Source organism: Sus scrofa, chromosome 14 (assembly GCF_054392235.1).
Source record: "Sus scrofa isolate SSC_HxYL_T2T_F1_AM1 chromosome 14, Sscrofa_HxYL_maternal_Yorkshire_Landrace_v2.0, whole genome shotgun sequence".
NCBI classification, from domain to species: Eukaryota; Metazoa; Chordata; class Mammalia; order Artiodactyla; family Suidae; genus Sus; species Sus scrofa.
In genome coordinates this window covers 118,117,913-118,132,906 of record NC_139396.1, presented here as the reverse complement: position 1 = coordinate 118,132,906, position 14,994 = coordinate 118,117,913, and the positions used below count along the sequence as shown (strand labels likewise).

The 14,994-nt window shown below is 33.4% G+C and overlaps 1 protein-coding gene across 34 annotated transcripts in view; it reads right to left on the bottom strand.

Moving 5' to 3' along the window:
• The window catches only part of PCDH15 (protocadherin related 15), a 1,617,506-nt gene that overhangs the window by 440,682 nt on the left and 1,161,830 nt on the right, over positions 1 to 14,994 (bottom strand). For all 34 annotated transcript variants that reach the window (XR_014827612.1, XR_014827610.1, XR_014827605.1 and 31 more), the window contains one exon: positions 8,542 to 8,697. Coding sequence is in view for 13 of the 34 variants with exons in the window: in XM_084996683.1 (XP_084852809.1) it covers positions 8,542 to 8,697 (156 nt within the window). In the remaining 21 variants the exon portion in view is untranslated. The remainder of the gene's footprint in view (positions 1 to 8,541; positions 8,698 to 14,994) is intronic.

Below are 14,994 nucleotides of genomic sequence, written 5' to 3'. Positions count from 1 at the left end.
TTATAATTAGTGTTCTTATGTTTTAGGTATATACATTTATATGTGAGATTTTATATATATATAATATATATCATTATATATATTATCCATATATATATATCCTTAAAAGAAGCCATTATTGTTTTATGCAGTCATATTCATTTAGATTTAGTCACATATACTCACATTTTTCCTTATTTTCATGTCTGTAAGTAGATATATTTATTTACTTATATTTTTCTTTACTTTATTAAATGATTTGCTTGTTTATTTATATTTCCCTACCTCTTCTAATTATCTTCAAGAGAATAAATGGTCCCAATTACCTAGTCTACTCCAATCAGAAGCAGAAGATTTATGTTTTGTATGACTGGAAATAATGGCAATTATGCGAGTCTAAATGCCTCAAATAGCCATGTAGTACCACCCCTGTATACAGGATAACAAGAATCCAAAGGCAGTATTATAGAAACATACTGAAGAAGTTAAGTAAGAATAAAAGAGAAAATATGTAATTTCTTTACATATTTATGTTATCTTTTAATTGCCCAGAATAATATATGTTTAAGTATATTCTTCAGAAAAAGGAATTTTATTTTTGCTAACACATGGTTAATAATTTTCACTTTAGCTATTAATATGTTTTTTTGAATCATAAAACTGAATGATTAAAATTGGCATGATAACACTTTGTGGGCAGTGACTTCTGGTGTTAAGTAGCAGAGAATATTCATTTTCACAAACACAGTCTTTTAAGTCTATCCAGGTGGATTTTTAGAGTTTTCCCAGTGTAATATGTTTTTGTTTTTGTTTTTTGCCATTTCTTGGGCCGCTCCCGCGGCATATGGAGGTTCCCAGGCTGGGGTCGAACGGGAGCTGTAGCCACCTGCCTACACCAGAGCCACAGCAACGCGGGATCCAAGCCGCGTCTGCAACCTACACCACAGGTCATGGCAAAGCTGGGTACCCAACCCACTGAGCAAGGCCAGGGATTGAACCGGCAACCTCATGGTTCCTAGTTGGATTCGTTAACCACTGCACCACGACGGGAACTCCATAATATGGTATTTTAAAAGTACCATTGGAGTTCCCGTCGTGGCTCAGTGGTTAATGAATCTGACTAGCATCCATGAGGATGAAGTTCAATCTCTGGCCTTGGGTTAAGGATCCTGCATTGCTGTGGCTGTGGCGTAGGATAGTAGCTACAGCTCCAGTTAGACACCTAGCCTGGGAACCTCCATATGCTGCGGGTGTGGTCCTGAAAAAGCAAAATAATAATAATGATAATAATAATCATAATGAAAGTACCATTGTTTTAGACAGAGCCATTTGCTTTTAAGTTTCATGTCTACCAAATCCAAGACATGTGACTATGGACAAGTAACCTAAGTTCCCTAAACTGAACTTCCTTCCTTTAAAATGGAGATAATATGAGCCTCTTGACCTATCATTGTCAGGGTCAAAGAGCACTATATTTACAAGCCTGGAATAAAGTAGATGCCCAGTAAATATCAACTATGCTCTATCATCGTTATTGTGCACAATTATCATTTCTCAGCTATGATCTTTGGAAAAAAACAGAGAAGTTCACAATATGATTGTAGCTTATTCTTTTTACACCCCATGAGCTGATGTAGCAGCAGGCCAACCGCTACTCACCAATTTAAGCACATGGAGGAAGCTTTTCTTCTTGCCCTTCTTAAATTCTCACAGCTTTAAGAGTAAGCAAGTTTTAACTCACTTGTTCATCCTCATTACTGGAGACAGAGGGGATGAGCATAAAGTCCAGGTGAATTCAGGTAGCTAATGTTTACCACAAAGTGATCTGCAAATTTATTTCAGGATCTCCAACATTCAGTTCCTCCCTTCCAGGATCCCTGAAGCTGATATCCTACTTGTGCATTCTGGTGTGTCAATTTGATTATGGAAAATGTTCCACTTTAATTTTCCCTGCAGGGATTTTCCCAAAGCTTAAGGCTTTACTTGCTAGTTCTTGCAACTACTTTGGGGAATGGAGTTAGAGGTAGAAGGGAAAGAAATTCCCTCATTCTCAGAATTCCTTCAGTTTTACGATTTAATAGTTAACTTTATAAAACTCTTTTAAGTGACTATTAAATACCTCAAGTAAATATCAAATTTAATATGAAATTTTATATGGGGTACTATCACATATGAATGTAAACATACTCAAATGTCTTGTATCTGCAAACTCTAACTTGAGCCTTTCATTGTCTCCTAACTACTGGTCTAATGCTGCTTCTTTTTCAGTCAGGTATCTTGAAAAATAGTTCAGGGAGTTCCCTTGTGGTCTAGTGGTTAAGATTCAGTGCTTTTGCTGCCGTGGCCTGGGTTCAATCCCTGATCTGGGAACTGAGATCCCACATCAAGCTGCTGTATGCCACAGCAAAAAAAAAAAAAAAAAAAATTAAAAATTGAAAAAAAGGGGTTCATAGCTATTACCTCTTTTTTTTTTTTTTTTTTTTTTTTTTTTTTTTTTTTTTTTTTTACTGTCAATACACTTCCTAATTTGGGAATTCCCTGGTGGCTCAGTGGGTTAAGGCTTTGGTGTTTTACTGCTGTGGTTTGGGTCACTACTGTGATACAGGTTTGACCCCTAGCCCCCAAATTCCACATGACATGGATATGGCCTAAAAAAACAACACTTTTGCATTTAGCACATTCTGATTTATATTTTTAATAATTTACTAAACTTGGGCTTTAATTTTTTAAATAGGTGCACTTTTCCTTTTGTGTCACCTAAATATCCTTCCTATAAGCTCTTTTTTTCCATTTTCATTCAGTTGGAGTTTTTTTTTACCTTCCATCTCTTTTTTGCCTTACCTCCTCCAAAAATTCTCCATGCACCTGTAGGAATGATGGCATAAAATGGCAAATCTGAACGCACTTCTATTGCTAAGTCATTCACTAGTCCCTTATTGCCAAAAGCTCCTCTTTATAACTGATGGTGCCTTTCTCAATCTGGCCCCTAGCTTGTTCCTCAGTTTCATCTCCTTCCATTTCTCCTTTTTAAATTCATGCTTATTATACTGAACTCCTTAGAATTAAGTTAGTGGCAAATCAGGAAAATAAAGTCTACTAACATAAACAAAAATTAAGTGATAACAGAAATTGTCCACCAAATAAATTCAAAACAGCATTAGAATAGTGCTGATAATAGATATAAAGTTCATTTTTTATTAGTAAAGGCCACAATATAAACAATGCTGTAATACAGTGATGTGAAATTTTATTTAACACACTTTTTCTATTTTTAGAATTTTATAATTTTCCAATTGCCATATTTATATGCCAAAAGTAGTTAAATACTGGCAATTTCCTTGAGTCTACCCTTTTAATTACATCTGAACTGTATTTCTCCAAGTTTCTAGAGACTTGGAGAAATACAGTTCCGAAGTTTTATATATACAATTTACCCTTGAATAACATGGGTTTTAATTGTAAGGGTCCACTTATAATGCAGATTTTTTCAACAGTAAATACTACAGTACTACACAGTTCGTCATTACTCTCTCCCTTCTTTCCTCCTTTTTCTTTCTTTCTTTCTGTAAACCAACTACTTCTCAAGAGAAATGTAAGGAAACATTCTTCCAGAAAATGCCAACAAATTATTTCCAATAAATCACATCATGTCACAGCAACAAAGTACATTTAGGGTGACATTCAAGTTGATAAAAAGAACAAATTAATATTTACTAAAAAATTGCTCCATCTGTGAAAAGCTCAGTAAAGTCCAGGACAAATATAACCTCTATATTATCCTGATATTAATTCTTCACAGGCTCAAGTAAATATTATACCTGTCTTAACTTGCCCTTGTTTTCTTTTTATTATGTCATAAGAATTTTTTGAAAAGGGATGCATGTGTTATCAAAGGACACTGAGAGAAAATATTCATCTTTCAGAAATTGCTTAAGAATGATCATCAGCAATTAGACCATGCAGTTTGTTCTTCAAACCAACTAGACTAATTACTTAATGATACAATTGTCCAAAATTAATTGAATCTTTAATTACCCAGAGAGAAAAAAATACTTGCAATATTTTATGTCTTATAAACAAGGAATTTTAAACCTTGGTAGCCAATTCACATGCTGCTCCAGGTCTCTTTTTTCTCACAGTGAATAAGGAGAGTGAGTAATCAGGACTTAACTATAGAAACTTAGTTTATAAATCTGTTTTGATGACTTTATATGTGTCTTCAGGATTTTAGAGAAATGTAAAAGAGTTTGATGCCAACATTTCTTAAACCCTAAGTGATTTTCTTATTTGAAAAACATTTAGATTATTCTAATCATAACTGCATTAACTTAATGTCTTGTGCTAAAAAAAGAAATAGCATGGGAAATATCTTGCAATCTTATACAGTGAAACCTATTAAATTTTATACTCAGTATTGTAGTTGCAGTAGTGTGTATATACACACACTACCTGTATACACACACATATATAAAATTTCAACGTATTTTCCCAATGGAGGTATTTAAATATATATATAAACCCATTCAAGCCAATTAAACTAAGAACTACTCAAACAAATGATGAGAAAAATTGCTAAATTTCATTTTTTTCTTGCGATTATGTTTTTCATGTTTAAATAAACTTTGGATTCTTTACAAGAAAATAGTTAAGAGGGTATAAGCGAAAGCAACGGAGGAAAATATCATTGATTAGACATGGTCTACATAATGAAATATTAGAAGATATGCTCATAGTATTCATGGGATAGGATTGCCTCAACTAGTGGGGGTAAAACTCAGGGGTAGAGTATTTGACTGCAGGATTGCCCCACTTGGCTAGAGAGAAATGCATGGAAGGAAAACCATATTTAGACAGTTTTGCAAAGAAACCTAGCCTCTCCAAATAATGTTCAAGAAAAAAAGTTTCAAATGATGCAACTGACAAGGGCTTAATCTCTAGGATATACAAGCAACTTATACAACCCAACAGCAAAAAAGCCAATCAATCAATGGAAAAATGGGCAAAAGACCTGTATAGACTGTCCTCCAAGGAAGATATACAGATGTCCAGCAAACACATGAAAACATGCTCAACATCACTGATTATGAGAGAAATGCAAATCAAAACTACCATGAGATACCACCTCAACCAGTCAGAATGGCCATCATTAATAAGTCCACAAATAACAAATGCTGGAGGGGCTGTGGAGAAAAGGGAACTCTCCTGCACTGTTGGTGGGAATGTAAACTGGTACAGCCATTATGGAGAACAGTTTGGAGATACCTTAGAAATCTATACATAGAACTTCCCTATGACCCTGCAATTCCACTCTTGGGCATATATCCAGACAAAACTCTACCCCTTTAAAGGAGACACATGCACCTGCATGTTCATAGCAGCACTACTCACAGTAGCCAGGACATGGAAACAACCCAAATGTCCATCAACAGAGGATTGGATTCGGAAGAGGTGGTATATATACACAGTGGAATACTACCCAGCCATAAAAAAGAATGACATAATGCCATTTGCAGCAACATGGATGGAACTAGAGAATCTCATCCTGAGTTAAATGAGCCAGAAAGACAAAGACAAATACCATATGATATCACTTATAACTGGAATCTAATATCCAGCACAAATGAACATTTCCACAGAAAAGAAAATCATGGACTTTGAGAAAAGACTTGTGGCTGCCTGATGGGAGAGGGAGGGAGTGGGAGGGATCAGGAGATTGGGACTCTCAGACACAACTTAGAATAGATGTACAAGGAGATCCTGCTGAGTAGCATTGAGAACTTTGTCTAGATACTCATGTTGCAACAGAACAAAGGGTGGGGAAAAAAATGTAAATGTAATGTATACATGTAAAGATAACTTGATCCCCTTGCTGTACAGTGGGAAAATAAAATTAAAAAAAAAAAGAAAAAAAGTTTAATGTTTCTATAAATGGTATCAATCTGATTGACATTTATCCAGATGTTTTAGGAGTTTAAGAGTTTGGGGAAATTTAAGATAAATGAATGTATATACTTTGGGTGGACTATAGAAATAGGAAATGGAAATGGATCATTAGTTAATTTTTATAAGATGAATAAAACTTACAGACTTGCAATGTAGGGAGTATTCCATTCTAAGTAAACTGAACAATATGAGCAAACCCAAAATACTGGATATGTCTGTAAGACATGAGGAAGTTAATCTGAACAGAATGAAACATTATTAGACAGAAACTGAAGCTAAGAATACATTGATAGGGAGTTCCCGTCATGATTCGTGGTAAAAAACCCAACTAGTATCCATGAGGATGTGGGTTCAATCCCCGGCCTCGCTCAGTGGGTTGGTGATCTTGCCTTGCTGCAAGCTGTGGTGTGAGTCGCAGACATGGCTAAGATCCCGTTTTTCTGTGGCTGTGGCATAGGCCAGTAGCTGCAGCTTGATTTGACCCCTAGCCTTACATATGCCAAGGTGCAGCCCTAAAAAGACAAAGAAAAAAAAATTGACAAAAAATCGGATTACGGAAGGCCTTGAAAGTCAGCCAATGGAGATAGATGATGTTTTTCCTGACTATAATAAGAAATTACACTTTTTTTTTTTTTTTTTTCCTTTGGTCTTTTTGCCTTTTCTAGAGCCGCTCCCGTGGCACATGGAGTTTCCCAGGCTAGGGGTCGAATCGGAGCTGTAGCTGCCGGTCTACGCCAAAGCCACAGCAACTCGGGATCTGAGCCATGTCTGCAACCTACACCACAGCTCATGGCAATGTCGGTTCCGTAACACCCTGAGCAAGGCCAGGGATCGAACCCGCAACCTCATGGTTCCTAGTCGGATTCGTTAACCACTGAGCCACGATGGGAACTCCTTACACAATTTTTGAATCAGAGAGTGACTGATTAAAATAATAATTGACAAGATTAGTTTTCAGCAAGGTGCTAACAAATTAGATGGGAAAGTGGAAGTAGTCAAATTATATACGATACTTTGAATTCAAATTGAACACTATAAATTGTTTACGAATAAATGAACTAAAGATAAAACTGGGTCACCATGCTGTACAGAGGAACAAATAAATTGTATTGGGGAAATAACAATTTAAAAAAAATATATATAAGATGCAGTTCTCAATCACACCATACACACACAAAAAAACAATAGCTAAATATGGTATAAGGGTGAATTTTAAAATTAGACCTGTTGCATAAGATAATTCATCTGACTCTCAGTTTATACCCAAATAAAGCTAGCACTGAAGTAAACAAAGCTAAATTTCATTCAAAAAGTCGACTTCAGATGCTAAAATAAGATGCTAAAATAATTAATTGCATAACATTATCAACTGCATTACTTGGCATCTGTCTGTTTTAGCATAAATGTTAAATAAAAGGTAGCTCAAAAAAGTTGGGAATTGACTGACTAGTACCCTCTCCTATTATTTTTAATGAAATAGAAAATGTTGAGGTAAATAAGATATAAATAATTTCAAAAAGCATGTAGAAGGTTTTTTGTGTGTGTGGTTTTTTGGGAGAGTCCACACCTGCGGTATATGGAGGTTCCCAGGCTAGGGGCTGAATAGGAGCCTGCAGCTGCCAGCTGTAGCCAGAGCCACAGAAACACCAGATCTGAGCCACATCTGTGACCTACACCATAGCTCATGGCAATGCCGGATCCTTAAGGCACTGAGCAAGGTCAGGGATTGAACCCATGTTCTCATAGATACTAATTGGGTTGGTATCCCACTAAGCCACAACAGGACCTCCTTAGGTATATATTTTTAAGATTAAAAAAAAAATTGTGGAGGTAAAGATGATTTGCTAAAATATGAACTACTAAAATGTGGTCCATTTTTTGTGTGTCTAAAGTTCACATTATACATGATATTAGAGGTACTTACACATACTTTCTAAATTAATGAAATTAGAAAAAAATAACCACTATTTTTTAAAAAATTACCATAAATAGGGCTTTTGGCTCATGGATTTTGGATTAAAGGGAAAATAAAACAAAGCAAAACAATAAAAAAGCATGTTCTAATAAAGGCAATGTTTTTATTTTTTCAAGTATTTTAAAATAGTTTGATCAGCATTTTCTTATAAGAATTTAGTTTTAATTTATATTTAAATATTTTACTATGCCAGAACTTGATTTTAAAGTTGAAGAAATAACTTTGAATTAATAGGATCTCAGATATATATTTTCTTTTAGTATTTAATTTCTGTTACCACTTCAGAGACACAGAAATAAAAGATAACTAGTCCATCACCTTACCATGAGAATAAACAGCTCCCATTAAGCCTCAGTAAGCATATATGCATCTAGGTTCAGGCATTAAATTGTTCAAGATGATTAGAAATACCAATGTTTTGGTCATTATTATAAACAAATCAATTCTTTTCCTATAGCGAACTCCTGAGATCCTATCAGAAGTCACCAAGAACTTATTTCTTCTAAAGCACTATTTTAAAAAATGTTTTCTGTATATTTCTAAACAGTTACAGTTAATATGGAAGAGGAATAACTCCAAAATATTTATAGTATACAGTTACACACATCCATAAGAAGGAAACAGAGAGGTAGATAGACACTGACCTCATTCACTGTGGCATAGTAGCTTTCATGCTTGAATGTGGGTGAGTTGTCATTCCTGTCTCTCACCACGATTCGAACTTCATGGTAGATAACAGTGCCCACTTTTTTGTTGATGCACTGGACTTGCACCACGATGGAGTGTATGTTCATTGGCGGCTACAATGCAGAAATTGTATCTTTTTAAAAAAACAATTGAAACTGAAGCTTCTCATTGCTGTCAAAGCACTTGTTTAATAATTTTTTATGCTTATTCATTTTTAAATGATAGTAATCTATAAAAATTGAACCATTTTGCACTATTTCAAGAAAGAAAAAAACAATCATGATTATTTCATTGCTCAATTTTCAAAATATAGAATCTCAGGTAGCATTATGTTCATAATTAGAGGAGCAATAATGAACATAATCACAACAGGATGGGGTGCCTTTTTTTATCTGTCCAAAAGTTAAAGAGGTAATGATATAAACTTGTAATTTATAAAAACAATGTATTAATGATAATAACCACGTTATAGATAACATTTGAGTTCATCCATATTTTTTCCAAAATATTAAATGTTCATATCTTATAAAAATTAAAACATAGATAAACCCAAAGAACAAAATCTAAAACCCAGTCAAACTTACTAGTTCTATACAGTTACATGCTTATTTTGCTAATCTTTTTTTATCTTTCCTGTTACACACACCCCTCCCCCATACGTGAATATCATCCCGTGTTTGTAAATATTTACTCTAGCACTTTGATATATACTATGAAGCTACATATGTGATTTAACAATATTCCAATAAAGGTCTATAGCATACTTGGTCTAAGTAAAAAGTTACAATGAGATGTTTTATGTTGTCAGTTTTTGTCATTGCAAATGATATTTCAATAAATATTTTATACATAAACATGTTTTCACTTGCTTAATCTCTTTTATGATAAATTCTTAGAAGAGGAATAGTGTCATCAAGGGGGCATTACTCAGATGCCATGGCTTAAGGCTTGCAAGTGTTGGGTGCAAACCTACATCTCTGACTCTATAGTCAAAGTGTTTAATGCTACAAAATATTCCTTTGTGATATTTGAAATCTTTTTGAGTTTATACAATTGTCTCTATGAATAATTTTATCAGAATGGTCTGTTCTGTTCACGGTGTCTAAAATAACATGTCCTCAGTCCACTCTCTTCTTTCAACTTTCTTATTTATTTATTGCTTTTACTGCATTTCCCATGCACCACATGGCATATTAAACATTTTATATATTTGAGTTTGTCTTGACTGGACTGTAAGTTTCATAAAGCCTGGGGTGTTATTTTGGACATGACCAAATCTTTTTACCCAGTAACTAGCACTGTGCCTAGAACAATTGAATACTACCTGAGTTTTACTGCTTGGCTTCTAGCCTTGGTTCCATAACCTACTAACTATGTGATTCAGATGCAAAATCTCTCTGTGCTTAGTTTCCTCATCTTTAAAAATAGGGATCATAATAAACAATGATATGATATAATCATCATAAGTATTATATGAGCTTACCCTGTGTAAGGTGAATATTAGCACATAAAACATTTAAACTATCTTTTTATTTATAAAAAGATAAATTTCCAAAAAAGTTAAAAAAATGAATATATAAAATACAAACTGACAAGCTTGTATTATAATAATATTATAATATACAATATAAATTATGAAATATTTGGATTAAAACCAATTACAAATATAGCAATGATCACTGGAAAGTAGGATCAGCTCATTAAAAAGGTCTCGATTTTTTATTATTTTTTAAATTTTTTCATTTTTTTGCTTTTTAGGGCCACACTTGGGGCATATGGAGATGGAGATTCCCAGGCTATCTCATAGCAATGCAGGATCCAGGCTGTGTCTAGACCTACACCACAGCTCATGTAGACGTGGATCCTTAACCTGCTGTGCAAGGCTCAGGATCCAACCTGCAACCTCATGGTTCCTAGCAGGATTTGTTTTTATTGTACCACAATGGTAACTTCAAAAGTGTCTCATTTCTAAATGAGAATGCTTTAGAAATTATGCTTAGTTTGAATAAAACATTGTTTAACCTCAGGATATCTTTATGAGCAATAAAGAGAAAGGCAGTTGAATTGTACTGTACTTGAATAACTGTACCTAGAAAGAATAAATTGAAGCATTGTTATCATATGGAGGAAGTTTTCTAGTGAAGTGACATATAGCTCAGTGTCTTTATATACAACCTATTTCATATTTAACCACTAACATATAGAAGGATATTAAAGTCACGTGTGCAAAACCTGTGAATGTTACAAAGCTCAAAAAGATATATAATACATTTAATGACAAAAGGCAAAGTTCAAAATTGTTTTAATGAATCAGAATGTTTCTATACTTTTACAATAATAAATTAAAATCATTTATATTACAAAAAAACTTAGCCAAAATAAAAATAAATGGCTACAAATATTAATGTGAAAATATAATAGTGAAATTTTTGATGAGTAAATGATTTCCCATGCCAACACTATAAATGAACTACTGAAATAATAATTCAAACTACTTCATATTCATTAACAAAATCATATGAAGACATAGGTAGATTATAATAAGTACCAATTTATAGGCAAATAGGATGTGAGGTCTAATCACCTTGAGAATGTGTGATAAAATTTGAGATCTTTAAGCTAAAAGTCATAAGATTCATCTGACATCTAAATGGTTGTTATAAAAACATCAATTAATTAGTTTATTCATTGTAGTCTCAGAGAACAAAAGTAATAACAACGAATAAAAAGTGCTACAGAGCATATTTTTTCTATATAAAAAACTAGAGATTTTTCTACTACTCTAAAGTGGCACAGAATAGAACGGACCATCCTAAAAATCAAGCCCCATCACTGAAAATCTACAAATTTGAGGCTAAAAAAAAAAACAAACAAAAAAAACACTTAACAAAAACCTAGGTCTTAGTGGTTTGGGGGAAAGAATTTGAATCAGACAACCTTTATCTTTACTACCTGTTTTAAAGAGTTTGCTACAATAGGCTGTTTAAGGAAGTCCTGCATATTTCAATTATAAAGTAAAAAACAGAATAAATACTTGTACTATTAGCCCTTGGCACACCTCTTGGAAGACAATCAGATGACAATTTATGTTCTTCTAAAAGTTATTTATCTTATAAATATAGCAAGAGAGACCTATAAAGCTATTTCATCTCAACTTTTAATACTATATTGTGTATTAGCACTGGGACAGAAAGGTCACAGTCTTTGCAAGTAGAGGATCAAATGGACTGTGCACTGAGCCCCCACTTAGCCCTGCTAAGTGCTCATAAATTAGATATAACCAGGTCACCTGGAACTCTTGTCAACTTTAGTTCCCTATGCAATGGTTAGAAGCATGGATAGAACTTAGCTTGCAATAAATTCCAACAATAAAGAATCATGATGAAGGCAAGCATTCCCTTGGCTAATATATAACACTCATTTTAATCTCATGTTGGAATAGATTCTATTCTACTGTATAAGAAGGTCATAAATATACCAAGTATAGTTCCACCAAGTATATTAGTAAGAGTTTAGGGACTCAAAAAAATTTAGGAATGAGTTAGTGAAATTTTGGTTTATTTTTAATAACTAGTGGCAAAAATAAGTCATGGCAATTATATCTTTAATTCTCTTAAATTGCTACATTCGTGAAACAAAACAGAAAAAAAAACACTGTATAAATTGTCTGGGGGTAAATATTTAAGGTAACCATTATGCAAATATACCTAGACATGTGAAATATTTTCCAAATTTAAAAGTATTTAGTATAGTACACTGAATGTATATTTTCATATCTGTAAGCTAGTATACATGTATGAATACATTTTGACATACATAAAGTTCATGAATGACATGTATCAATAGTTGTTGAAGGTTATCTTTGAAAAGTTAAGGTTGAGAATAGAAAGTAAGGGAAGAAATTTTTGCAATAAGTATGTATGAATTTTGTAATCTGAATAAAGGTAAAAATAATTGTCATAAGTTTTTCAGATAATTATTAAGATGCAGTGTGCAAAATGAAGCATTTATAAATAATTTATTGATACAAACAGTGTTGATTATAGCATACATCTTCAGTCTAAGAGGAACTGAGTATTTTCTAGAAACCGCATATTTGGATTGCTTAATAATAGGGGGAACATTTTTTTTTAGCAACTTCAGTAAGAACTGATTTTATTTTTTGTAAAGCAAAGGCAAATTTTATTGATTCCTCACAGGAATGAAAAGTTTATCTTGATTTTTCTTCCAATATATGTATTATTTTTACAAAATGAAAAATCATTGTTATTTCAAAAATAAACTGGAGGACAGTGAAAAGAAGTAAGAACCAGTGTGTTACAGAAATCTCTCTCTTTTCTTTTCTTTTAATGACTGCACCTGCAGCATATGGAAGTTCACAGGCTAGGAGTCGAACTGGAGCTACAGCTCAGGCCTATGCCATAGCCACAGCTGGCTCCTTAACCCACTGAGTGAAGACATGGATCAAAGTTGCCTTCTGAGAGAGAAAATGTCAGGTCCTTAACCCACTGAGCCACAATGGGAACTCCCTAGGAATGTTTTTTAAATAATGAAATAAAATTAACAGAAATGGCTGGCCAGAGCTAAAACTGTACTTAAATGATGAATGGTATGTTTACAGAAGTTGCCTAAAGATGAGAGTACTGATTTGAAAACATTATTAGGTATATATTTAGAAATTCATAAGTTTTTCACAAGTAGTTATTAAGGACATTAAGATTATTTAATTGTGTTTATTATATGCAAAGCTCAGTGTGGGTTGGGATTAATATGACAGAATTCTTTGTATATTAAGGAAATCCTATAAAACTGATATGAGACAAATATAAATAGCTATAATGTGAGTCAGACTAGAGTTTTGCAGGCTTTGGAATTTAGAGTAAGTAATTATGTACTGGTGTTACTATTAGGAAATATTTTACATAAAGATTAGAAATTTAAGGCATGTCTTGGTAGTAGATAACATTCAACTGATGATAACTTAAACTAACACATAGGTTAAAAACAGTATCAGGGATGACATGATAAGAAAAAAATAGATTATGTTGAGAGAAGAGCAGTTCAGTTTTTTTTAATATTATAGAATATATGTTTTTTAATAAAAAGAAAAAGAATGACTACAGCTTGAAGCTAGGGGACCTCAAGGGCCCAATAAACCAGTTCACAATGAAAAGGCCTCTGATGACAAGGTCAGAGCTGTGCTTTGGGACACTGAAACTATAGTGGGCTGAATCATGAAATATAGTAAAGAACACTACTAGGAGATTTTTCCAAATCTTAGGAGAACTTAAGGCTTTTACTGGATGCAAATGCAAGACATACCATGGCTATAATAGTTCAAAACTTAGGAGATAAATGGATATTGGCCTGGGTATAGAAGTCAAATTATTGGTTCATTTACCAACTTAAGACTCTAAAAGAAGAGATGTTAAGATGGTGGGATTGTTATAAACACAATTTCCCACTACTCAAAGCTTTTAAAAGTTTTCCTAGAGTTTTGAGATTAACTGTCACACAACTGTACTAGAATTATGCTTTTTTTCTGTTATAATTTTAATTATTGATGTTACCATGACCCCTATTATCCTATGTCCAATAGTGATTAGAAAATTTTGCTCAAGTGAAACATTGATTACAGACTTTAATAGACTTTAAAGAGTATAACAAAAGACAAAGAATTGTTTTACATGATGTTAAATAGGTCAATAAAATAAGATATTTTTCAACATATACACACCTAACCTAAGAGTAGACCTAAATATATAAAGCAAATATTAACAGGCTTAAACTGGCAAATTGACACTAATACTATAATAGTAGGGGAATTTAGAGTTCCCTTGTGTTGCAGTGGATTATAGAACCTGCTGTGGCATAAATTCAACCCCTGGCCTGGGCATTTCCACATGCTGCAGGTATGGCCAAAAAATAGTAGAGGAATTTAATTCCCCACTTATTTCATCCAGACAGAAAATCAATGAAGAAACATTGACCTTAAATGACAAATTATGTCACATGGACTAAATAGATATCAGCAGAACACTCCATCCAAAACAACCAAGATTACACATTCTTTTCAGGGCTACATGGAGATTTACTCATAATAGATCACATGCTAGCCACAAAACAAGTTTCAATAAATTTAAGATGACTGAAATCATACTGAGTGTTATTTTTCCAATACAATGGTATAAAAGTAGAAATCAATTACAGGAAGAAGACTGCAGAAAACACAAGCATGCAGATACTAAACAACATGCTACATAAAAAAAAAAAATAGGGACACATGAGTTTTTGAAGTCATGATCTCTCTGCTCTCCCTTTGCCTGGTAAAACGGTAAAATTATTCTTTTCTTCTCCCCTCCTCCTCAAAACAGTCAACAAATACATCAAAGAGGAAGTTAAAAAGAATA